At 52.3% G+C, this 25,108-nt stretch overlaps 1 protein-coding gene across 2 annotated transcripts; it reads right to left on the bottom strand.

Annotated features, from left to right (window-relative positions):
* Positions 1-334: 334 nt before the first annotated feature.
* Bpi (bactericidal permeability increasing protein) lies at positions 335-24,990 on the bottom strand. 2 transcript variants are annotated; one of them, XM_075962868.1, is made up of 15 exons: positions 24,824-24,990; positions 22,051-22,165; positions 20,917-21,045; positions 19,827-19,985; positions 18,905-18,968; positions 14,276-14,339; positions 13,062-13,150; positions 10,199-10,375; positions 9,274-9,333; positions 8,357-8,524; positions 7,371-7,438; positions 6,112-6,154; positions 3,530-3,593; positions 2,714-2,790; positions 335-661 (listed from the first exon to the last, which is right to left on the bottom strand). In XM_075962868.1, the coding sequence occupies exons 1-15, from the start codon at positions 24,951-24,953 to the stop codon at positions 623-625; spliced, it is 1,446 nt and encodes a 481-aa protein (XP_075818983.1). In that variant the 5' UTR covers positions 24,954-24,990; the 3' UTR covers positions 335-622. The 2 variants fall into 2 exon arrangements, with proteins under 2 accessions (XP_075818983.1, XP_075818984.1); XM_075962869.1 differs by lacking the exon at positions 22,051-22,165.
* Positions 24,991-25,108: the final 118 nt, after the last annotated feature.

Genomic DNA, 25,108 nt, shown 5'->3' with positions numbered 1-25,108 from the left:
TTTTTGGGTCACGTGTTCAACAGCCACCACGTGGAAGTGAGAAACAGCAGTCTCAGCACTGGCCACAGGAAGTCAACAGGCTGTACAGGAGCGCCAGCCAAACAGCGACACCAGGTGGTAATGACAGGAACAACAGCCCAATAGACAAGCCCCCTCTCAAAACTGCTCATCCCTTCATTTAAGAAAGCCCCAAGGATACTGGCGGGACTTTGTGCTAACGCAGGTGTAAGGGATGCAAGAGTACACGTGCAGGCCATGCTGACGACAGCCAATGAGCCCATCAATGAATGGACAAGAAGTCACACCAACACACAGGATGTGCAGGAAAAAGACAGGTGCTTTTGCAAAGTCCAAAGTAATGTCACAGTTCCAGCAGAAAGGCCGGTGCTGGAGGGGCCGCACTGAAAGAGGCGTGGAGCCCTGGCATACAAACCTCCCTCTTTTCCTGTGCTCAACTTCCACTGGCTTGGGTGATTTCTAGAGCTGAGCTTGGGGAAGAGATCAAGGGACTGGGGGACAGGGCCAGAGACTAAAGGATTCCTGGAGCAGGATGTCTTGTGAGTGCAGTGGCCCCCTTGGGAGCAGATGCAGGGCTCCCAGGCCCAGGGCCTGTGGTGATCTCTCAGGTCCGGTGGACATCTGCTCCAAGCACCAGGAAATTCTAGGGAGAGACAGACACCGTTAGCTGAACTGCACCCTGGATGCTGGGTTGGGATTTTAAGAAGGGTGGCCTGGCTGGGAAGGTAGAGAGTGATGGATGTCACTTGTCACCTCTGACCTCCACATACATGTGCGCACACATACATGCTCACATGCACACACACGTGCATCCATACACATTCAAACGCAGCCATACACACATACACACATTTAAGCATACACATACATACGTTTAAGAAAAGCAAACTTGGGGGCCTGGCTAAGATGGGGGCGGGCTGAGGCCAGTCTGCTTGAGAAGGGCAAGGGTGTCAGCATTTGGGCCTGTGTGACTGCAGTGACAGCTGGAGATCCTGCCAGCAGCTTCCCTTGTAGGTGTTCTCTTGGCCACCTTGGGGGCCTCTGTGTGTCACCCCTGCCTTGCAGCAGCTCAAAAGACCTGGTTCCAATCAAGACTGAAAAATTCCTCTCTGCCCCAGTCTCCTTCCCTCTGTTTCTAAGTGAAGCAATTAAATTTTGCCAGGGGCTTTTTTCTTTCTCTTTTTACGACGACCTTGATAAAATTCAGGAACAGAGATGCTGGGGGCGGCGGGTGTGTGTGTGTGTGTGTGTGTGTGTGTGTGTGTGTGCAGATTCCTCTGCTCTGTTGCCTGTTTTCCGGTCTCATCTTCAGCTGCTCCTTGGTCTTAAGAACCAGGATTGACTGCCACCATGCATTAGAGAGAGGAACTTGGTGACATAGGACTTTCTCAGAGGGGCCATGTGTCAGAAAAGCAAGCTGTCAACAGAGGCAGGAACTCGGGGCCAGGTGAGGGCTTCCCTGTGGGGTTATGGGTTTATTGGGATGTTTAGGGATGAAGAGGTACAGACACTGCAGAAGGGAGGTGGCCGACATGTGCAGCACAGAGGAAAGCCGGGTGCTGCAGGGGTGGATGCTGAGCTTGGTGAGTTGCTGAGATGGACCACGAATGCCAATGACCTGGGGAGAAGATGCCTGGGGAGGAAGGCCTGGATTGCTGGTATGCAGGGAGCAGACAGAATGAGAAGGGGAGACTGAGACAGTTGAGGGAAAGTTCCCAGGAGCCCGGGAGCCTGGAAACTCAGAGGAAGGTGTGCAAACATCGGGGTGTCACATTCCTGCAGGACAGGCGTGGATAGAATTCTTTATGTAAACGTACCAAGGTGAGGCTGGTGCATCAGTGCTATACACAATGCTCTAGGTGATAGTTTCCTGTGAAAGACTACACTTCCCAGCTTCCCTTGTGGACTACAGAAGTCATTTCCACCCCTAAAGAGGCTGCATCCCATAGCAGGGCAGTGGTAGCACACACCTTTAATTCTAGCACTCAGGAAGCAGAAGCAGGTGGATTGTTGTGAGTTTGAGGCCAGCCTGGTCTACAGAGTGAGTACCAGGACAGCCAAGACTATTTCATGGAGAAACCCTGTCTCGAAAAACAACAACAAAGTCGCATTTCATCTTCTGCAGGGGTGCAGGGATTTTGGTCAACCACACATGTGGGTAACAAAGACATCCCTTATCTATGTATGAACATGATCCCTCCTCAGGTAAGATCAAGCCTTTCTTTATTCCACCCTCTTACTCTCTCTCCAGTTGCTTTTTTTTTTGTTTCGTTTTGTTTATTTTTTTTTGTTTTCAGAGACAGGGTTTCTCTGTAGCTTTGGAGCCTTTCTTGGAACTAGCTCTTGTAGACCAGGCTGGTCTTGAACTCACAGAGATCCGCCTGCCTCTGGCTCCCGAGTGCTGGGACTAAAGGTGCGTGCCACCACCGCCCGGCATCTCCAGTTGCTTTTTAAAATAATCTGATATTAGGGACTTAAACACACCCACCTAAAAAGAATTGTGTGGCTACTTGGTGAGTCCACGTTTACAGGAACAAGCAACAGCCCAGGTTTCCTAAGTGCCAACTCTCTCTGGTCCTAAGGATGTTGCGAAGCTAGGAAGGGCTCAGTGCAGGATGTGGCACACAGGAGGCTTGACAACAGTGGGTGGCTATTCTCACGGGCCACTTGGTGACCGGAGAACTTTGGGACTTACCTGGTAGGACTGAAACACGGGATTTTTGAGCCGGACCCCAGCAGGCAAAGGCAGAGGGAAACCTTTACGCAGCCTCTCTATGGTGTGAGACAAGAGGGGCACATGAAGCGGGGGCCAGCACAGGTTTGCATGCCAGGAAGGAAGGCTGCCCTGATGTCTGTGCCCTGCCCCTTCTATTCCACTGACCCCCAGGCCACATGCAGGACAAGTGGGCCTCTCCCCAGTGACTTCTCTTTTGACGGTACACACCATTGCTCTGTGCCACACCTGAGTGAAACTGGGGGCTCTATAGGCAGAGCATGGACCTGGGATTGGGGGTATCTGTACACGGAACCCCTCTGTGTTGCAGACGAAGATGCGAATGGGCAGTAGCTGGGGGAACAACACCTGCACCCCATAAACTGAGGTGGAATTGACTCATACAAGCACAGGGGATAGTTTTGCAACCTGGAGTGGCCTGGGTCAGCCCCGAGGAATTTGTCCTAGACCCGTCTGGCCCATGAAGGTGAACTTGGTCAGGTCAGTCTCGGGGCTGCTGGTGTGAACCCCAGCTTGGGATAGATGTTAGTTTTACACCACCCTGAAAAAGTCACTCAACAAACCGCCCCCCCCCCGCACCACCTCCCAGGCAGGAGTGATGTAAGGGATGGGAGTAAGGGAGGAGCCCAGGGCATGCCCGTTCCTTTTGTCCTCTGAACTTTTGGGTCATATCATTTAAGGTCACTTGAGGGGCCCATCCTCTGGCCTCTAACCCAGGCCAGGAACCAGGACCTGCAGGCAGGTAACCCCACCATTGGTTTCTTCAGAGTTCCTTACCATTGATCTTGGGCAGCACTATCGTGGGCATGATGTAGTTTATGACAGCCTGCAGCAGCTCCACCTTCGGATGGGGGGGGGGGCTATGTCATCAGGGCAACCACCCTTCCTTCACATCTCATCTCCCTGCCACCCGGCTCTCCACAGCCTCCCAACCTGGAGAAGTACCCAGAGTGGGCACAGGACAGACAAAATATGAGGAAACCAGGCAGCCGGTAAGGCCATAAGGACACAGAAGGTAGGGAGACTATGAAAACTACAGCGGTCAATAAAAGTCTTGCAAATGAGCAAGACATGGGGCATGCTTGTGATTCAGAGGCTGGGCAGGAGCATCATGAGTTTGAGATCAACACAAGACTCCTGAGACCCTGAGCCCTGGCTTAAAACAAATAAACAAGCCAGGCATGGCGGCACATGCCTTTAATCCCAGCACTCAGAAGCCACAAACTGGTGGAAGGTGATCTCTATGAGCCTGGTCTACATGGTGAGATCCCGGCCAAGGTTATAATGGTAAAACCCTGCCTCAAAAAAACAAAAAGCAAAGAAGGAGGAGAAAGGGAGGAAGGGAGACAGGGAGGGAGGAAGGGAGGGAGGGAGGGAAGAAGGAAAAGAGGAAGGAAGGAAGGAAGGAAGGAAGGAAGGAAGGAAGGAAGGAAGGAAGGAAGGAAGGAAGGCCTTTATTTCAAATGTGTGTTTTTTTAGGCAGTAAAGGACTTCATACATCCTTCCTGTTGGGGGCCGGGGAGCAGGCAATAACATGGAGTAAAAGCAAAACCTGAGAAGCAAGATTCTTCCACAAGACAATTTAACACAAATAATAAACCAGCAAAACTACCAAGTGCAACAGCAGGGCACTCACTTGGGGATGTGGCACAGCTTTGGTACCAAGCAATAGTAGGGAACCATTAAACAGGATATTGTAGGAATGTAACCAAAGTGTGAGGCAGGAAAAGGAGGTTCTGGGGACCAGGGAATTCTGAATTTTAATTAAAGAGGCTTCCTGAAAAGCCAGGAAGGCTGTATTCTGAATCGGGAGTCAAATGGTAGAAACACAAATGAGTTTCACCGCTTGGGTTTGCAGAAGTGCAGGTTCCCGGTGCTCAGGGCTGCATATGTGTTGTTTTGATGACAATAAAAATAAACAAATAAATAAATGATAACCTGGACCCATCAAGATGCCTGCCTGGAGCAGTGACACTTACAGCTCGTAAATGTGTATGCTTTTATTCCTGGAGAAGCCGTTATCGCTCCCCAGGCTGTGCTCCCGTGGACATCTCAGTTCGGTCCCCCCTAGCTCTACATCTGGGAAAGCCCATTTTCATTTTCTGCGGGAGCAGAAGTTAGTTACCAGCAGGAGGCAGCCTGGGCAGGGAAAGCCAGAGGAGCCCCAGGAGGGGCAGCCTAGCCTTCCGTTTGCTATTATCCCAGATGGATTCTCAGCACACTTGGAGGTGGCAGGCTGGGACCATGTGATTCTCGAGCTGGAGGCTCCAAGGCCCTCAGTGGGGAAGGGAGTACTCTTCAAAGCAGCGGGAAGCAGGGTCTGTCAGTGCTCAGGAGTCTCAGACTCCAGGGATGTGCACTGTGTGGAGGTGCCACACGGATGGGTCTGTCTATGCGGAGGGAGGAGGACAGCGCTCGGGCAGCCAAATAACCAGACCTCTTCTGGCTCACTTAGTCACTTAGCCACAACCCGGATACCACCATGATGCCTTCCCACAAACATCTTCTCCCATCAATTCCACCTAAGCCTCTCCTCCAAATCCCTCCTTCCTCTGTTCCTGGGTTTATACCCTGTGGTCATACTCTTGTGTCCTGTGGCTGTTCCCCTCGTCTGACCACAGGACCCTAGGAGTGGCATAGACCACAGCTCCTTGTTCTCTGTAAGGACAGGCTCCCCAAGGCTGCTCACTGCCCTTGAACTCTATCTTCTCGCCTCCATCTTAGCTAGAAAGCCCTGGGCGATCCAGCTCTAGCCTGCTTCATCGGCCACATCTCTTACATCCTCTCCTCATGGGTCACCAGCCACCCTAGTTCCTTACATTCCACACACAAGCCAAGATGGTCCTGCCACAGGGCCTTATGCCCCTGCTATTCCCACTGCTGCTGGCTCATTCTCACGGCCAAATATCACCTCCTCAGGGTGGCCTTCTCTGATCTCACTTGCCTGCCTCTTTCTTTGAGACACAGTCCCTTTATGTAGTCCTGGCTGGTCTAGAATTTACTATGTAGACTAGGCTGATCTTGAACCCACAGAGATCTGCCTGCCTCTGCTTCTCAAGGACTGTGGGATTAATGCACTCAGCTTGATCTCATCGCCTAACACCTAGGAATGGGGTCTCAGTAAAGTAATTAATTTGTCCCATCAATAAACACACCGAATAGCACTTTGTGTGTGTTTTGTTTCAGTGGAATCCCAGCACACAAGTCCAGGTGAGGAAGGAATGAGTTCTGAGAAGGCAAGCGACTGGCCTGAGGCCACAGGGTTTATAAGAGGCAGAGACTCTGGCTCAGGTGGCCTGCCTACAGAGCAAGCTATGTGCGGGTGAGCCAGGAGCTTCCTTGGCAGGGCTCGGACTCACCTTAAAGGAGCCGAATTCAGACTGCTTCAGTTCTAGCGTCAGCCTGCAGGGAGGGGAGACGAGGTCGTCCAGTGGCCTGAGTGGCTGGGAACCCACCCATGAATGCCACCCAGGCTTCTGACCCAGTGTGCTTTCTCAGCATGCCCCAGGCTCTTCCTTGGGGGAGAGTCACATGTTCCCAGAATGGTTAGTGTTCCTGACCAAACCCTAAGCTCTGAGCACAGCCCGCCTCCCTGCTCAGTGCTGGGGTGTGTGTGGGGGGGGGGGGGGGATGTGCTGCCCAGTGGGCGCTGGTCGCAAGGCTTCTAGAATAGCAAGCGAGTGTCTCTCTCCTGCCACATGGGATGTTGCCCGTGGGGACAACCTGCAAGGAATGAAGCCAGCCCAGGGGACAGCAAAGCCGAGAGACAGAATGAAATCACCTCGGCACCAGGCTCTACTCAGCCTGAAAGCCTCGGGCTTCTCAGTTAGATGAACCCACAGCCTACTCACTAAAGCCAGGCCATTTGGGTAAACAGGGACATGTGGTCACTTATGTCTGAGCCTGGGGAGTCGCTTGTCTCTGGGCATCAGTTTGGTTTCTTGTTTCCTTTGGCAGTGCTGGGGAGAAAACCCAGGGCCCCATACGTTCCAGGCAAGTGCCCTACCACCAAGTCATATTCTCAGCCCTTTCCAGTTTTGCTTTGGGACAGTGTCTTACTAGGTTGGCCAGGCAGGTCCCAGTTCTCCTGAGTCACCACCTGTGGCTTGCAGCAAATGGGTACGGAGCCCACTGCACACCATCTGAGGCCTGGTCAGGTGGACCAAGGCCAGGACTGGGTGTTGAGTGTGTGGAAGGCCACTGCTCTCTTGTGGGCCCAGGAATGGATGAACACCCACCTCCTCCTGCCCCCCCCTACTCTCTTGCAGGCCCAGGAATGGATGAACACCCACCTCCCCCCTCCACTGCTCTCTTGTGGGCCCAGGAATGGATGAACACCCACCTCCTCCTGCCCCCAGGAATGGATGAACACCCACCTCCTCCTGCCCCCAGGAATGGATGAACACCCACCTCCTCCTGCCCTCAGGAATGGCCCACCTCCTCCTGCCCCCAGGAATGGATGAACACCCACCTCCTCCTGCCCCCAGGAATGGATGAACACCCACCTCCTCCTGGCATCCCCACTGCTCTCTTGTGGGCCCAGGAATGGATGAACACCCACCTCCTCCTGCCCCCCAGGAATGGATGGACACCCACCTCCTTCTCCCCCCAGGCTTACTTTTCCAGCTTCATCTCTCCAACAAGCCTGTCTGCTTCAGCGTCCACTTCCAAAGAGGCAGTTGTGTTCTGTAAAGCAAGTGATCCAGATAAAGAGCCTGACCCCTGGCAGGGGAGGGCCAGCAGAGTGACCACATCTCTGGGTCACACCCACAGAGCCCAGGAAGCAGGGAGAAAGGCTTTGGCCTTGGGGTTCTGTCAGCCTGGGAAGAGGCAAGGGCTGAAAGTCCCGCTGGCCTGTCATCACAATAGCCACTCACGCTTCCCTCAAAAGCTACTAAGGAAGAGAAGCCCCACCTCAGCTCCCTGGCCTACCTATGGCCTCAGGGAACTGAATCAGAACCCATTTCATCTGCCCAGTGAGCTACAGCTTGAAACTGGGCAGACCAGGCACACATCTCTAGCGCCCCCTGCTGGGAACATCCCTGTAGATGCTCCACAGGCCTCTAGTGTCCCCTACTAGGGGAGATGCTGGACACATGCAGGGGCCACCAACAGGGTGACCCAACCAATGGATACAAATCAGCAGTGGAATGAAAATTTGAGCAAATTAAGGGTTAAGCAAATTCACAAATGAAGGAGTACTCCAAGATATGCATGGATGAATAAGTGAAGACGGACCCGCTGAACAAAGGGTTAAGCAAATGAATCCATGAGTAATTGAATAAGTGATGGGCATAGGGGCCAGAAAAGGGACAGCATATTTCACGTAAGAATGAGTAACTGACTTAATTAAAAACTGGACAAATAGGTGAACGGGTGGATGAAAGACCACACACGCAAATCTGAATCACCCATGACAGGCAGCTGGGAACTGTTTTGCACAGTGGAGGGATGAATTGCCGAATGAATCAAAGGACAAGGGAAGGACATTCACACATAAACAAGCAAGTGCACAGGGGACGCTGGTGAGAAGGGTCTGTGGGAGGTGCAGGTGAGGCGGTGTCCCCAGGCTCAGGCTTGAATCTGGGTCCCCACCCAGCTTACCAGGTGAACCAGGAAAAGAGGGATCAGGGAGGAGTTGGGGAGCACAGCAAAGGCCTGGGTCTCCAGGGCAGGGTCGAGTAAGAGGCCTGAGGGCTGGATGCTCAGGCGTGGAGGTGAGGAAACGAAGATCAGCAGCTGCACCTCTGTGCTGGGGAACTTCAAGGCCACCTGTGGTCCGGTACAAGTGACAGAAGAGGTCCCTTTTATCTGAGATCCATGCAAGCCATGCATCCTCCCCCTAGGCCATCCAGGTGAGGTAAGAGCAATGGCCACAAGGCCAGTGTTCAAGACAAACCTTCTGGGCACTTCTACCCGCCACACCTCCTCAGCCGCCACCTCCTTGTCGAAATCCCTAGACACTATTGGAAATGGACGGCTTGTGCTCCTGTTCTGCTGCTCCCATTAGAGCTTAGAGATGGCTGTCTACAGCCAGGCTGAACGAGCTCTGAGCGGAGGGCTCTTCTCAGAGGAAGGGACATCAGCTCATCCCTCTCTCTCTCTCTCTGTGGACTAGTGGCTGGCATACTGTCCTCCCAGAACCCCAACCTTGGCCTTCCAGTCCACAGAACTCATGAGAAATAAATTTCTGGCTTAAGCCATTCAGCCTACAGAAGGAAGCCACCTGTCCACCTCGTCTACCGCAACCTCATCTACCCACAGGGCACATGCATGGTTTGTTCATGTGCACTGATTGGAAAGTTCTGTCTTCACAGACTGAGAGAGGAACATGAAGGAATCAGAGAGAGGAGAGGAGGGCAGTGCGGGAGGGAAGTTCAGGGGTGGGGAAGGCAGAAGGGACAGGTGGGGGGACGGTGGGTAGGCAGTCTGTTCTGTTGGTCCCCAACAGAGATTTGATGGGTGGGTGAGCGTCCCTGGCACTCTAGAGAGCGAGTGAGCAGGAGACAAGGCTTTCCTACCTTGGGCAGGAAGGTCCCAAGGAACTCAGTATTCAGTCGGAATTTGGAATCCTTTGGCAACTGCGGTGAGGAGGGGCAAGGACATTGGGAGACGGTTAAAGCTGAGAGGAATAGGTGCATGCCAGGCCGGGGGTGAGACACTGCATATCAGTGCACACTGGCGCCCCTGTGCCAGTACCACCTGGCTCTACAACTTGGTTAGTTATGGCGAGGAAGGGTGGGCGTGGTCAGTGACTGCCGCTGTCGCACCAATCACAGGATGGCCCGCTTCATCCAGCCTGCCTCCATGCCAGCCCTCCAATCCCACGAGGCCCCCACCCCTGCCACCTTTGACTCCTGAGGTACACCAGCCATGGGAGCCAGTCTTGCTGTGAGTAAGCAGCCTGGCTGGCCCCCATGGGTGGTCTGTGTTTGCTTCCATAGTGAGTCGTGGTCATTCTGCATGTCTTCCTATACAGAGAGGAGAACCTGAGGGTTTTGAGGAGTCCTGTAAAAGGGGCCCAGCATGTAAGTTGGCTGGCTGGGATGGCTGTACCTCCCAGGCTGTAGAGAGAGGGATTACTTCATCATGTACAGATGGGGAAACTGAGGTCCAGCGTGAGTCCAGCCATGAACACGTGGTAAGAGTCAATGATGCCAAGTCAGGGGTGGGAATAGCATATTGTGGGGTGTGGCTGCAATGTACTGAGCTCTGGGCTCCCAGCCTCTCACACTGTTCTTCCAGTTAAAACTCACAATGGCCTCCGGGGAGGACACTAGTGTGGGTGACTTACAGTTGAGTCTGAGGTACAGGGATATGTTAGTGACCTAGAGTCTCTCAGTTGAGACACTTGACCCTGGGGCTCTATCCCTGGGAACAAAGCCTCCCACCTAGGTCTGCTGGACACAGAGTCTATGCTCTTCCGTGCTAGTCAGCTACACTCACCATCCAGTCCCTCAGGGTCATTTGCAAGGTTCCAGACTCTTGATATGCCAACCCGGCAGTGTTAAAGAAGTAGTCGGAGATGCCCAGTTGTACCATGTAGTTCTTGTTGGGGGAGAAGCTCATTGCTGGTGGGGTAACAGGGAGTGGGTCGTGGTGTCTCCTCCAGAAAAACTCCCCCTGGGTGGAAAGCACAGAGCAGGTCAGGGTGTCCTAGGACTGCAGGTGAACAGCTCGAGTCCGGTACAAGATGGGAGGGAACCAGCTGGGCTCAACCGGGAACTGCTGGTGGCAGCGTGGGGCACGGGGGGGGCACGAGAAGGTCACACAGCCCAACGCCTCCTCCCACTGCACCATTCCCCTCCCTCTTTCCAGTCAGCTCAGCAGCCGTCAAAAGAACAGTGGCCTCCAGGTTGCGTCCTCTGTCCTGTTAACAGACTCAGGAAGGCTAAAGTGTGTATTTTTGGTAAGCGTCACATGCTACTGAGAGGACACCTGTCCCTTGTGTCTCTAAGAAATGATCTGACAACGTGTGGCAAGAACAGATTGCTTATTAGGAAGAAAAACAATGTCTAGCTCAGGAAAGCCACTTGTAGACACATATGGTAGAATACCACTTACGTAAAAAGAGCACAGAAAGTCTAAATGTGTACAAAAGGACAAACGTCATTTCAGTGTGGTGCCTGGTGTGGGCAGGAGGGCAGTGGGGAACATTCCCTGAAGCCTTGGCGTCATACACGCAGGTGACCCTGTGCCACTGAGTTACAGCCCAGCCATGTTCTCTGAACCTTTGAATCACACGATCATTTAAAGTTAATGTCCACATTGCCCACACAGTGGAAGACCATATAGTTTCTTTCTTTTCCTTTCGCCTTCCTCCCTTCCTTCTTTCTTTCTGAGACAGGGTCTCTTTGTAGCCCTGACTGACCTGAAACTTGCTAGGTAGACCAGACCGAACTCACAAAGATCCTCCTGCTTCTGCCATTTGAGTGCTGGGATTAAAGGCCTGCATCACCACACCCAGCTGACCAGGCAGTTCTTAAAGACAGTGGACACTAGCTCCAATATGGACCCTTAGGAGAGAAATACGAGCAGGACAGCACCATCCCCCACGCAAAACAGGTCACCAGCCAAGAGCAGGTGAATGCGTTTGCATATGTGTATATGTATAAATGTGTGCACGTGTGTACGCATACACATGTGTATGTATGTGTACGTGTATGCCATAGGTATGTGCGTGTGTCACTATGTGTATGTGTGTGCATACGTGTGCACATATGTATGTACCCAGATATGTGCTTGTGTGTGGAGTGTGTGTGTGCATGTGTATATGTGCACTGCTGTGTGTATGTGGGTATTTTGAGCATTCAGTCTTTTCCGGCACCTCTAGAGAGTAGTCTTGAGTGGACAGAGAGTTTTCAGGATGATCCCCGAAAATGCAGCTGCCTGCTCTTTCTTACTAAATCACCATGCAGCTTTGCCTGCTCCAAGTTCTTTGTTTTTCTATCCCCCATCTGCCCAGTTAACCTCTCCCCAGGTCCCAGTCTATACATGCCCCCAAGCTTGCCCTTGGGGATAATTAGAGACCCAGCTCCCTACTCACACTTGCCCATCATATGAATAACTCTTGTCATTTTAGTAACCAGCATGCCACACACTGGACAAAATGGCCCGGTTTGGTACCAACTGTAGCTCTGGTTAGCTGCATGGGACATCTGAGAAAAGTCCAGCTGTCCCAGGTGGGGCACTGCTGTCCAGGGTGGGACCTTATTCTGGCTGTTCACTGAAGGACAGAGCCATCAGTGGGGGGGGGTCACAGGAGACATTTTTGTGGGTGTCTTAGGAGCTGTCCACATTGTACTCTTCTGGCTCAGTGATGAATAGCAGTGCTTACAAGAAAATCATGAAGTGTGTGTGTGTCTGTGTTTGCATCTGTGCTGTGTGGATCTGTTTCTATGCCTCTGTATGCTCTGTTTCTGTCTCTCCTTGTGTCTGTTCCACCTCTTGCTCTCTCTGTGTATGTTGTATTACTGTAGAGAAGTCTTGGAGGCCCTAAATCAGTCTTGAGTGTGCTTATTTCTGCATGGTGTGATTTAGGCCAGTAGTTCTCAATCATGAGTTGCGACCCCCATAGGGGACACATATCAGATATTTACATTATGATTCATAATAGTAGCAAATTTACAGCTATGAAGTAGCAATGAAATAATTTTATGGTTGGGATCACCACAACATGAGGAACTGTGTTAAAGGGTCACAGCATTAGGAGAGTTGAAAACCACTGATTTAGGCAATGTCACTCCTTTTCTGCCCTCTGTCTTGCCAACCTTTATCCTCATCCAACAAATTTCCCGACACCAACCTACACCAGGCATATTCCCAGGTGCTGTACATACAGCACTGAACAATGCAGTCCCTGTCTTCTCTTGACATATTGTGTGTGTGTGTGTGTGTGTGTGTGTGTGTGTGTGTGTGTGTGTGGTGTGTGTGGTGGTGGTGGTGGGGTGTGATTAACTCTGCTGAGATAAAGGCAGTGTTGGGGGCTATTTCAGCATGAGTGGTTGGGGAAAGCATCCCTAGGAAGACTTCCCTGGGAAGGCCCAGTTTGACCAAGAACCGGAAGGAAGCAGGGAGAGCAATGTACATATCTGCCGCGGAGCACCCTGGGCAGAGGGGAGAGTGAGCACAAAGGCCCTGGGCCCCCGGGCAGGCACAGTGAGTTTCTGGAATGTTGGTGGGTGGCCAGCATGACTGGAATAGGGGATTCAGGGGAGTGTGGAGTGGGGCAAAGCAAATAGGAAGAGGTCAGTTTCCAGGGTTACAGGGCACGTATTTGAGCAGGTACCCATCTCTGTGGAAACCTCACCTTTAGCTGCCCTTCCAGGAACTCAACTGTGGTTCTAAGAGTCAGCAAACTGTAGTCAATTGCGGCCATTTCATTCACTCTGGCAACCACTAGACACAGAGAAGATGGGCTGTGAGCTGGCTCCAGTGGCAGCAGCCTACACGGCTGCAAAGGAAACTGTGGTCTCTTTCCATCACCCCTGCAGGACTCCCTGAGGTTCCCAGAAAAGATGTGAAGTCTGGCGATGAAGACTGGGTTGGAGCACCCAGTGTGTCTACGTCAGGCTCTGGGTTCAGTTCCCAGACTCACGTACACGTGTATACACACACGTATATTCACGCATGCACGCGTGCACATACATACACACATGCATGCACGCATTGGCACAGATAGCAATGGCTCAGTGAGGGGCAACATGCTTGTAATCCCATCATATGGGAGACTGAGGCAGGAGTTTGAGACTGAGAGTTTGAGGCTAGCTTGGGCTGCAGCCTGAAATCAGGGAAGAGAGAGAGAGAGGAGGCTGTTCTTTGGTCCTCACCAGAACATGCATTATGGGCCAGCAGTGCGCAGTCCACAAGGGGGCAGTTCTATCTGAGGTTTTTAAGACCCCAACTTCCAGTGTGTGTGATCGAGACACATCATATAAATGTATGAAATTGCCAAGAATAAAATTTTATCTCCACACTGGGATCTGGATTCTTCTAGATGGCTCTGTCCCTCTCTGAGTCTTAGTTTCTCCAGGAGTGAAGTGAGGAGGCTGGGGCAGGAGGATGCCTGCCAGCAGGAGCTGGGACTCATTGTCATTTGCGGTATATAGAGATATTGTTCCCTTTTCAGGGCATGGGAACTGAGGTCTAGAGAGAAGTGGGCAGTCTCTCATCTCAGGTTGTGTGTGTCATTGGCCTCAGAGAGCCAGGGTGTGTGTGTGTGTGTGTGTGTGTGTGTGTGTGTGTGTGTGTGTGCGCGCGCGCGCACGTGTGTGTGTGTGTGTGTGCGCTGAGGTACAGGGGTACTGGGGTGCTGGGGTTCAGGGTGTTTGCCCTCTGCCTGGCTGGAGGAAGGAGCTGGCTTCCACTTCACTTCTGAATGCACAAGGAACTGGCCCGATGCTAGCTGTGGGGGACTGCAGCCCATCCTTCCCCTCGTCAGCAGGCTCAGGCCTGCTCCATCCACTCTGCCTCCCTTCTAGCCCTCCCATCCTCTTCCCTCCTCAGCCCACTCCCAGCCTTCACCTGGAAGAGTATGGACGTAAGGCTGCAGCTTGGTGGACACCGAGATGGTCACAATTCTGCAGATCTAGGGACAACCAAAGAAATGCCAGTGAGCTTCAGATGTGGTAAGTGAGAGTCCAGACACGCCATCTCCATCTTCTCTCTGTGGTGACAGCACAATACCAGAGACCAAGTGATTCACAGGGAAAACAGGTTTAGTTAGCTCATGGCTCCTTCAGGCCCATGACGACAAGGGGGCAGAGTCTGCCAAGAGGCTTCCAGATTGTAACGAGGTAGAGAGCGGAGCTTGGCAAGACAGAGGCAGGTACTAGCTCAGGAACCCTACCTCTACCTATATAAAGTCACCAAGGCCATCACGGGACTCATTTAACCCTAGTGCCACCCACAGGCTGCACCGCTAAACACCATTAACAGATTAACTTGGGGATTAAGAGTCCTGGCTTTGGGGGAGCCTAGGCAGTTTGGATGCTCACCTTAGGAGACCTGGATAGGGGTGGGCAGTCCTTGGGCTTCCCACAGGTCAGGGAACCCTGATTGCTCTTCGAGCAGATTAGGGAGGGTGACTTGATCGGGGGAGGGGGAGGGAAATGGGAGGCGGTTGCGGGGAGGAGGCAGAAATCCTTAATAAATAAATAAATAAATAAAAAAAAAAAAAGAAATACATCCATAAATTGCTAGTATGACGATAAATGCAACAAATAATATTGGGAGCATTTAAGTAGCTGTTAAAAATTAGCCACATAGACGTCTTGCCTAGCAACCCTGCCTTATGGATCAGTTTATGTAAATAAAAGCATCTCTCTTTGAAAAAAAAAAAAAAAAAAGAGTCCAGCACATGTGGAGATAAATCCAAACCATAGCACATGCTTTCTCTTCCTTTAGTATCTTGTTAAAAATCACGCAGCTAGCTGGGTGGTGGTAGCACATGCCTTTAATCCCAGCACTTGGGAGGCAGAGGCAGGTGGATCTCTGTGAATTCGAGGCCAGCCTGGTCCACAAGAATAGTTCCAGGACAGGCCCCAAAGCTACAGAGAAACCTTGTCTGGAAACCCCCCCCTCAAAAAAAAGAAAAAAAATCACACAGCTAATCCAGTTTCCTTTTTTTATTTGGCCACTGGATGCTTAGAAACAATTAACTGTGTAAGACTACATTGCCTGCATATCTGCACTCCATGTCTTTCCTGCACGGGAACTTCCCTAACGGTTATTTATGGGTCCTGGGTTATTGCACTGTGATCTCTGTTGTTCTCTTTATCTGTCTCTTGTTATCGCAGATCCTTCATAGAATGAGGTGGCCAACAAACACAGGGTGGTTCGCGGTCAGTCTTCCCTTCTCCAGGTTTTGAATAGCAGGGCACCTTCTAGGCTTCGGTGTGTGTAGGCGCCCTCACCTTAGCCTTGTGGCTGGAGAAGCTGTTTCTGGCAGTTTCTCCACCCCACTGGCCGACCTTGTTCTCTCCCTTTCTCTAGAGCCCTCTTCCCTCCGCTGCGGCATGGAACTGATCAATTGCGGCAGCCTGGATAACCAAACCTCTGTCTTTGACAAAACTGGGGTTACCTATAATCAGCCACGATCAAAAACTATTAAGTGGAAAGTTCTAGAAGTAAAGAATTTTCAAGTTTTAAATTGTGTGTCCGTTTGAAGAGATGATGCACCCTCCACCCCACCTAAGACATGAATGACCCCTTTGCCCTTAGTACCCAAGCTGTATACACTACCTGCGGACAGTTACTCAGTAGCCACATGGGTCCTCAGATTGACCTTCGTGTTTGTGCTCATGCAGCTGGGAGTGACTTGATACGGACTCTAAGCTCGGGCACACTGCAGCCGGGACCCTTACAATGGCCTCTTATCAAATCCGAGCCACGGTGTGCACTCTAAGGTCAGGCACACTGCAGCCGGAACCTTTACAATGGTCTCTTATCAAATCCGACCCATGGCGTATGCTCATTTAGGATGTGTTTCATTCTTGGGCTGATACAGTGCCTAAGATTTGTCCCTAAAGGCAGGAAAAGGCTGGAATGGGGTGACGGCATTCTATGGGCTGGGTCCCCAGCTGGATAAAAGGAGAGGATACCCCAGCTTTCGTCTCGCTTTGGGACTGGATGCGCTGTGATTAGTCACCTTAATGTCTTGCTCCCCTGTCTGCCCTTCCATGATGGACTGCAAACCACAAATTAACCCTTCCTACCTTTGTCAGGTTTTGAACCAGCAATGAGTAGAGTAGTTGATGCAATTGCTGGGAGACTAGGCCAAGAGGAAAAAGGAATGTTGGGAATTGAAGACAAGGTTGAGTGGCTACTGCACATAGAGAGTAGCAAGGGATCGAGGGTTATGAGGACAACATCCAAGACTCTGGGTCACGATGACAAGACTGGGCGAAGAGAGAACCGAGACAGAGTTAGGATGAGACACCTACTCCATTAAAACAAACCAGCGAGGATGGAAATTCCCTCAGTCTGGGGAAAGAAATGACATTTAAGTACACTAAGTATTTGGGACTTCGTGTTGACTCTACCGGAAGAGAACCATCTCAGGTCATATTGTAGCTAAAACCAAGAAGCTAGCAGGAGAGAAAGCGCTTGCAAAGGCAAAATGGCCAGAGCAAAGGCATACCTGACCACCGAAGCCCTACGGCAAGGAGAGCGGTGACACATTTCAGTCCTCAAACACAACTCCAGCCAAGAGCTCTGCCCCAAAACAGCTATCCTGGGACAACACCAAGGGAAATAAAGATCTACAACACCCATCCGCAAGCTAAAGCTACAACGTCCATCCGCAAGCTAAAGCTATTCTTTCTACTACACCAGTGCTGCAGGCGATACTTAGAGGAACTGGGGGGAAGGGGGGAGTTTCATGACACACCAGCCTGAGAGCTCAGGCAAGGATACATCTCTCATATTCTCACAGTAAACTAGAAAGCCTTCAGGAGAAAGAAGTTAATATGCGCCCCTCAGTGACAACCCTGAATGCGCAGTTCGGTGGTAAAAATGCTTGCCACGCAAGAGTGAGGGGCCTGAGTTCGAATCCCTAGAACCTATGTGGAAGCTGGGCAGGTAGCACACACACCTGGAACCCTGGTGCTCCCTATGGAGAGATGGAAGGTGGCGACAGAAAAGTGCCCAGAAGAAGCCTGAGGGTCACTTTCCCTGGTGTAGGCTGCAGAAAAGTGACCAAGAGACTTCATGTCTCAAACAAGGTGGAAAGTGAGGATGGGTACCTGAGTTGCCCTCTGACCTTCACACGGACAGAGTGGCACAAGTGTGTCTACATTCACACGCATGAGTGTGCCCATACCCAGTGTGTACACACACAAACACACACACAGACACAGACACACACACACATATACACAACACACACACAACACACACACAGACACAAACAACACACACACACATACACAACACACACACACAGACACACACACACATACACAACACACACACACACAGACACAGACACACACACACATTCCGCTAATGTAAATGGCCTCAACTCGCCAAAGATGCAGACTGTAATCCCAGCACTGAGGAGGCAGAGGCAGACTGATCTCTCTGAGTTCAAGGCCGGCTTGGTCTACAGAGTGAGTTCCAGGACAGACAGGGCTACAACAAAACAGAACAAAACAACCTAAAACAAAAAAGATACAGATTGGCTGAATGGATTAAGGAATAAAGTGTCCACTTATTTGCTGGGCCTTGGTTTGCTGCAGTGGATGGGGGAGGTAAGGGGGGATGGAAGAAGGGAAAAGGGAAGGGGTGGAGAAGTTGCCCGTGGAGTGTGTTTCTGTCACAGGAGGCTCTGATGTCCCAATGGGAACTGGACCATCCTCTGTGGCTCCTGTGTCACTTCTCTCACTGGCCCAGACTGGGAGGGGTAGGGGACGGCTGAACACTGGCTGCTTCTCAGATATCGCCTGCTCCACTGCCCCATGGCTCACGCAACAGGCCAATGGGGGCTCCAAGTCAGCCAGTCTGGTGGAGTCTCTGTGGCTCCCATGGCCTCAGCTCCCCTCTTGGCCGACTCCCCAGCCCACTCCAGCCTGCTCAGGCCCACCTGTTGCCTTGTGCCACCTGCCACCTCACTTCCTCAAGCCAGGGCTGCTGCTGAGAAGGATGCCTTGCTGGTGATGACCTTCAGGGACCCCGGAGCGCGCACAGAGGGTTCTTGCAATAGTGCTAAGCTAGGTCTGTCCTCAGCATGGGGGATACCTTGCCATCTGTACCCTTGCCATCACCCTGCTTCATACTCCACAGGGGTCCCTCCTAGTGGCAGCAAGAAATCACAGAGACGCAGCGGCTTCCTTGGCGGTGTGTATTCTAGGGCAGGGCCCAGCAGGGGTGAGCAGGGGAGGGGATGGCAGCTAGGGGGAGACAGCAGAGGCTGCTGTGAGGAGCTAGCAGGAGGTAAGCAGAAGCCTCTTGGCAGTTCCAGGAAGGCTTGCTGAGCAGGGCGCCCTGCCCTTCCCTGCTCTGTTTGTGGGACTGTCTCTAAAGTACACGGTTGGGCTCTGTGGATTTAAAGACTCTGTGGATGCTGAGGGATTGAGATGAAGGCCAAGGTGCCCAGCACGATTAAGATGTCGCTCTGAGGCCTCGGCTCTGCCACCACTGACGCCCACCTACCTTTTCATTGATGCCGTTTCTCAGGGAAGTCTCGATTTTCTTGTGGAACAGCTGAATCAGCCACCTGGCGGGGACGTGTGGGGACATACAACGGGTTTTCAGGTGTGCCTGGGATCCCTGGCAACTAGCCCTGGATCATGCAGCCATCCCTAGACAGTTCTCCCCATTGGCAGCAACCTGTTGACAGGACTATTTTCTTAATAGCTACAGACACCTGCCCCACCCCATACCCACCCCCCACAGCCCTCCCCCTCTGTAAACCAGCCACATTGGCTTCCTCTCGCCACCGTTTGCACATGTGGGTCCCCTCTCCCCCCCCCCCCCCGTCCCAAACACCCCATCGCCAACTTCTACCTACTCACCCTTTTCATCTCGGTTCAAATGTCATTTTCTCCTGCCCCCAGACTGGGCCAGGTCCTCCAGTTCTAAGTGTCCGGGGCATTTTGTACCTTTCTTAAGTCTAGGTTCTTACCGCCCTAAGTGAGCCCTTCACTGATGTAATAACCTTGCTAAGGTCCCCCGCCACCCCCCCCCCAACCACCACAGACCTGGAGTTTTAAGAGAACAGGCTGGTTGCCTGAGGGCCTAGGGTCAGACAGCCTGCCTTTTACTCCGTGGTGGTCCCTGGGCAGACTGCGTCAGAGTGTGACTATGCTGAGCTGTGCAGGCAGGACGGCGAGGCTCTGGTTGATGAAGCTGGTTGTGAGGTTTGGTTAATGCCTGCTATCTTCTGTGCAGGCTTCTGGTGCAGGACCAGCACACACACACACACACACACACACACACACACACACACACACACACACACACACGTCCTGCCCCGCTCACACCCAAGGCTCTGAAAAGGTCTGTCCAAAGGTGAGTCTACAGATATACTTTCTGAGAAAGGGAGTTTGGGGGACTGCAGCCCCAGGAGACCTACCCCAGCATGCTGCCCGAGATTTGGATATGAACCCTGTCAATGTGACTGCTGCAGGCAGAACATTCCACACGGAGGCGGCCTGGGGAGCTCCTGCCCAGCTGCAGGTCAGCGGAGATGAAGACGCCTTGGAAGCTCAGAGCAAACTTGCCGCGGGCTTTGCTGATGGGGAGACAGAGAGAAGTGACCTGGAGCAAACCCTTTCCTCCTCATAACTCTCCTGTTAGCATCAGTGGGGGGACCTCAGGTTCCCTGTCAGCACCGCCCTGGGGATAGGGGTGTGTCAGAGACAAGAAGCAACTGTGCAAACCTCACAACACTGAATGTCTGAATGTCGGGGTTCTAACCAGATATCCCAACCTGATTTTCACTTGGCATTCTGCCCCCCCCACCACCACCACAGCCCTTGCTGTGTGGCTTTGTGAAGGTTTCTTAACCTTTCTGAGCTTCTGTTTCTTCACTAGCAGCTAAACATGTGTGTGTATATCTCAGTCTCATCACTCAAGATTTGAGGGTTTCCTCACGACTTTAACCAGTTACTGACCCAGTAATTGATTAGTGAACTGAATTAATCACTTCCCCTGTAGGCACGAAGTGAATTTATATAAGACAGGGAACACAGTGTGCTTGACCAACTCTGCCTTTTGCACTTTTTCTGTCTCTGAGATTGTGCTCTGGGTGACACACGGGACTTCAGAGAAGAAGCTACGCCTCTCAGCTGGGCCTTGTGGACACACAAGATAGAGACAACGCAGCACGGTTACTGTTTCAAGTCGCCGAGACTGGGATGTTTGTTACACAGCAGCAGTAGCCGATGAACACAGGAAGAGACCAAAAGTCCTGCTTAGCTTTCCCTCCTGAGCCACGCTCGCCCACTCTTCACCCGTTCCACCTTGCCACGTCCTGCACTAGGGTGTGACCCGACTGACTCAGCTATTCATGCAAGGTGGAGTGTTTTTCAGTGACCGTCCCACCCGGTGGCGACACATGTCTATGTCTCTAGACAAGGCAGAAGTGGACATGCCCAACACCTTGGCTCAGAAGTCTTCAAGTGTCACCAGCCCACCCAGCAAGCCTAGCGCCTGAGACTCACAGGAAGTTCTTCTTTGATTTCCATCTTCCTCTGATATTGATGCTGGCATTCTTGATGGACAGCTGGAGCTTGTCCCCGAGCAGCAGACGAATCTGGGGATTAGGGATGTGAAATCCGTTCACTGTCATACTGCGGAGACAAAAGCGTCCAGTCATCATCCTGGGCCAGGACACGCCACCCTAGGTGTGTCATTTAGGCTGCTTGGGCTCACAGCGCGGACAAGCGGTCTCCATCTCATAGGGTGAGTGACTGTCAACAAAGATGGCCAACGCTGAGCCTTGACCATGGGCTCTGTATAGGGTGTTCAGTGTCCACCCATTCTCACTGTTGGAAACGGGAGGTGTGCTGTCGTGACACATAGTATGTGTGCCCTATGTCTGCCAGAGACACACAGCAGGCGTTTCAGATGTCTGCTGAATGGACCTGGCATGAAATTCTGTAGGAAACACTGGGGGTTTTCTGTCCAGCAGCCACACCCCCTTTCTTGGTACAGCAGACACACAAGTGTATTTAGGGAGCCCATCTCACCTGTTCCGTGCTAGGAACCCACCTGTCTTTCTGGGGGGGGGGGACTTAAGCTTAGACGGTTAGTTGTTTTTTTTTTTTTACTCCTCTGGCACAGTGATTGGTTTAGGGGCATATACATTATTTAAACTGGCCTATCAGAGTGTACCTCAGAGCTTTGTCTGGTGTTGTAGGAGAAGGCTTCTTCCTGGACAGAGAGTTTAGGGGCTGTGCTCTTAGAACTACCTGGTGACGGTCCTTTCTCTGGGGGACTGTAAGGACATGATGCTGAGGTGGTAAGAGAGACCAATGTCCAGAGACTCGAGAGGCTGGCTCAAGCAGGCGCTGCAGCTAGACTACCCAGTCACGTGAGGCTGTGACCTCAGGCACAGGCCGTTCTCCTGTCCCTGGAATCCACGTGTGTAGCACAGGTTTGGGTTTCATGATGTCTACTGTGGAGTGGTGGAAGGTGCTGTAAGACAACCTCCAGGCTCAGCTTGAGGCGTGGTAAACCTTGGGCTGGTGTGCATGCTGGGTTGGGAGGGTAGAAGTCCATGAGCTGAGAACTTGGCCACAGGACTCGGGTCCCCGCCACCTGTGTTGGGAGGCCTAAGCCTCAGCTAGCCTCACCTGTAGAACTCATAGGAACCTTTTCCCAGATGCTTCGTCTTGAAGATTCCAGAGATATTGGGAACTTTGATGGTTTCTAGCTCCTTCTGCAGCTCGGTCATGCCCTCCTGGCATGCTAGAGGGCAGAGCAGAGACAAGCTCAGCTTAGGAGCAGGGCTGGAGGATCCCAGCAGTTCCAGACCCCTGGGCCTGGCCTCAGCGATGACAGCGGGAAGAGCAGGGCTGAGTGGGGGGGGGGGTCTGTCTTCAGACAGCCAAGATTTGAGCCTTTGGCTCACCCACTCCTCCCGCACTCTGTGCCACTTCGATGTCACCGAAGCAAAGACAGAAAGGTGGCCGTGTCCCAACACTGCAGGGGGAGCCCTGGGATAAGTCATTCACATGCAATGGGCCATTCTTCTTTGGAAAATTTTCCAACCATTTGAACTCCAAAGACAGTCTTTAAGGGGTGTGTGGTGCACCTATAATGCCAGCACTGGGGATGTTGAGGCCCGAGAGCTTGTATTTAAGGCCACATAGCAAGACCCTATTTCTAGGAAACAAAGCAACTGCCTTGGGGGGGGGGGGTGGCTCAGTAGATAAAGTGATGGCCACACAGTATAAGGACCAGAGCCCAGATCCCAGATCCCCAGGCCCCATATGAATGCTGGACGGTGTGGTGACTTGTCTGTAATACCAGGGCTCATGAAGGGGGACAGGGGTCCCAGAGCAAGCCGGCTGCCTAGAACAGCTGTACCAGGGAGCTCTGGACTGAAGATTTGCCTCGAAATGCAAAATGGAGTGCGCCCAAGAAAGACACCCAGTGTCAACCTCTGGCATCCACACGACCCTCGCTCACACACAACCATGTGTGCCCACACACAGACATGAACATGAAGAATACTCCCCCCCAACAGTGAGTGCATGGTGCCGAGGAACAACACCTGAGGTTTCCCCTGGCTCCCAGATGTACCCACACCCGTGTGTTCACCCCATGATCATGTACACAGTCACCCCCGAAACAAACACCCCTTCTTACTAGATCATAGCTCATACAGAAATACACAGCAAGCCACATTGAGCTTGTGGGCTATAGACTGATACAACAGCCCCAAACATTCAGCCAAGCATCTTTCTCCACACCTTGCTCTGGGCTGTCTTCCCACCGACACCCACCTCTACAGCCTCCAGGCTTTCTACAGGACCTTCATCTGGAGTCCCCTGTTCTACTTCTAACTTCCTTCGGGAAGCTTCCTGACACAGATATTACTATCCTCACAGTCTTGAGTGTCTCATTCCAAGCACCCATTTTTCTTTGTAATTAGGCATCTATTCACAATGACTCTGATTGATGTCACTCTCCTTCGCTAAATGAAAGTCCCCAGAAGTTGGCGGTAATGTCGGTTGTTATGTATTAACGCATCTCTGGTATTTACCGGGGTGCCTGGCACTTACTGTTTGTTGGGTAAATAAATGAATGCCCCAAAGGCAGGGATTCTGCCACCAGTGAGGAAGTGGCTAACAGCATCAAGGATCCAATTAACCAGGCAAACATGTCGCCTGAGGGAAGAGGAGGGAGGCAGAGAGGTGAACCGAATAGGATTCCAGTTTCCCAAGAACCAAGAGGGACGGAGAGCAATAATAAAACACACACACGGGGTCTTCCTGTCCACCAGGCCCTGCTTGCTTTGTTCAAGAGCCCACAGCCGACCTGTGGTAGACAGAGGCAGGATGGGAATGCAGGCCTCTTGTTCCCTGAGCTCAGGCCCCAGGGCCAGCCTTTGGGTGTGGGACACACTTTTAAAACCCCACTCCAGTTGCCACATGGGACACCAGCAGAAGAGAAAAGCGAGGCAGCTGTGGCAGCATGAGGAGTTCTGACTGAGCCTCTGAGTCCCCAGAGCTGTCAAACATGCACTCTTGTGAGGACATGTACACACACACATACACGTTCTGGGTTTAAACACAACCCTCAAAGCTCAATGGGGGAATCTTTCCGCGTCCCTGAGATTCTGAAAAGTCCTGCCCAGGTTAGAACTTGAGTCCTGGAGTAGAAAAGCAGATCCCCCTGGGGCCTGGTTTTGTGGACCTGTCTGGTCTGGTTTGAGCTGCAATCACCCAGAGTGCTGCAGTTCCTCTCTCTATCACCAGGGGGCAGCACCAAGAAGCTCTGTGGAGCGCCTCAGCGATGACCTGAGCTCAAAACCGTGTGTGCACTTCCCAGAGCCTCTGGGCGACTCCAGTGTGCTCACCTGCTGGAGTGGACCTGAGTAGTATGTCCCACCCAGTCCTTCGGTGGAAGAAACGGGACCCGGTGGGTCAGTGAGGCGCCTGGCAGCGAAGCAGGTGAGCGGAGTCGTTACCTGCCTGAACTTGGGGGAGTAGTCTGGGGTAGCTTTCTCGGAGTTTAAACATCTCACTGGTGAGAGCCCCTCTCCCAGCCTGCTCAGCCTCTAGCAAACAAGGCAAGGCAGACGTCAGGCTTTGGAAAGAAAGGCCTAGAAATTTGTGCCTGGCGACAGTGTAGAAAGAGGGGAACCACATAAGGACCTTTAGGGCCCGGGGACATTTGTTATCTTTAAGAATAGTGGTCAAGTCCCAGATCTACCTCTACCCACCCCTATGAGTTTGTGCCTTAGTTTCTTCCTACATAAAACAAGGGAAAAGAGGTCTCCTTAGCAGAGCTATGAGCTTGCCAGCTGCCAGATTTAAAGGGCTGTGCACCCTAAGTGATCAACAAGCGCTCCCCCTGCACCCCAGAATAAGGAAGGAAGGAAGGGAGAAAGGCAATTACCGAAGTCCAGACCCTTCTGGGAGATTATGGCCGAAAAGCCAGGGTTGATGGCCGCTGTCAGGGTTGTGCCCATGAGGGCCAGAAGCGTCAGGGTTGACCATTTCCGCACGTTGTCAGGGGCCCAGGCCATGTCCTCCAGGGCAGCCCAGACCTCAAGGCCTCGGAAGGGAATCTGAGACCTATAAAGAATCCACCTGGGGAAGGGCAGGGCAGTAGTAGAAAGAGGAAGGAGGAAGGCACCCGTGGGGGCGGGAGGGGGAGGGCAGCTGCGGTTCCCCATCAACG

Source organism: Microtus pennsylvanicus, chromosome 2 (assembly GCF_037038515.1).
Source record: "Microtus pennsylvanicus isolate mMicPen1 chromosome 2, mMicPen1.hap1, whole genome shotgun sequence".
Taxonomy (NCBI): domain Eukaryota; kingdom Metazoa; phylum Chordata; class Mammalia; order Rodentia; family Cricetidae; genus Microtus; species Microtus pennsylvanicus.
This window is presented reverse-complemented; position numbering and strand designations above follow the sequence as displayed.

Coding starts and splice junctions, on each gene's coding strand:
- Bpi (XM_075962868.1), bottom strand. CDS start 24,953: ATGGCCTGGGCCCCTGACAACGTGCGGAAATGGTCAACCCTGACGCTT. Junction 21,046..22,050: donor GGTTCCTATGAGTTCTACAG/GTGAGGCTAGCT, acceptor TTGTCTCCGCAG/TATGACAGTGAACGGATTTC. Junction 10,376..13,061: donor TCCTGGAAGGGCAGCTAAAG/GTGAGGTTTCCA, acceptor CTTTCCACCCAG/GGGGAGTTTTTCTGGAGGAG.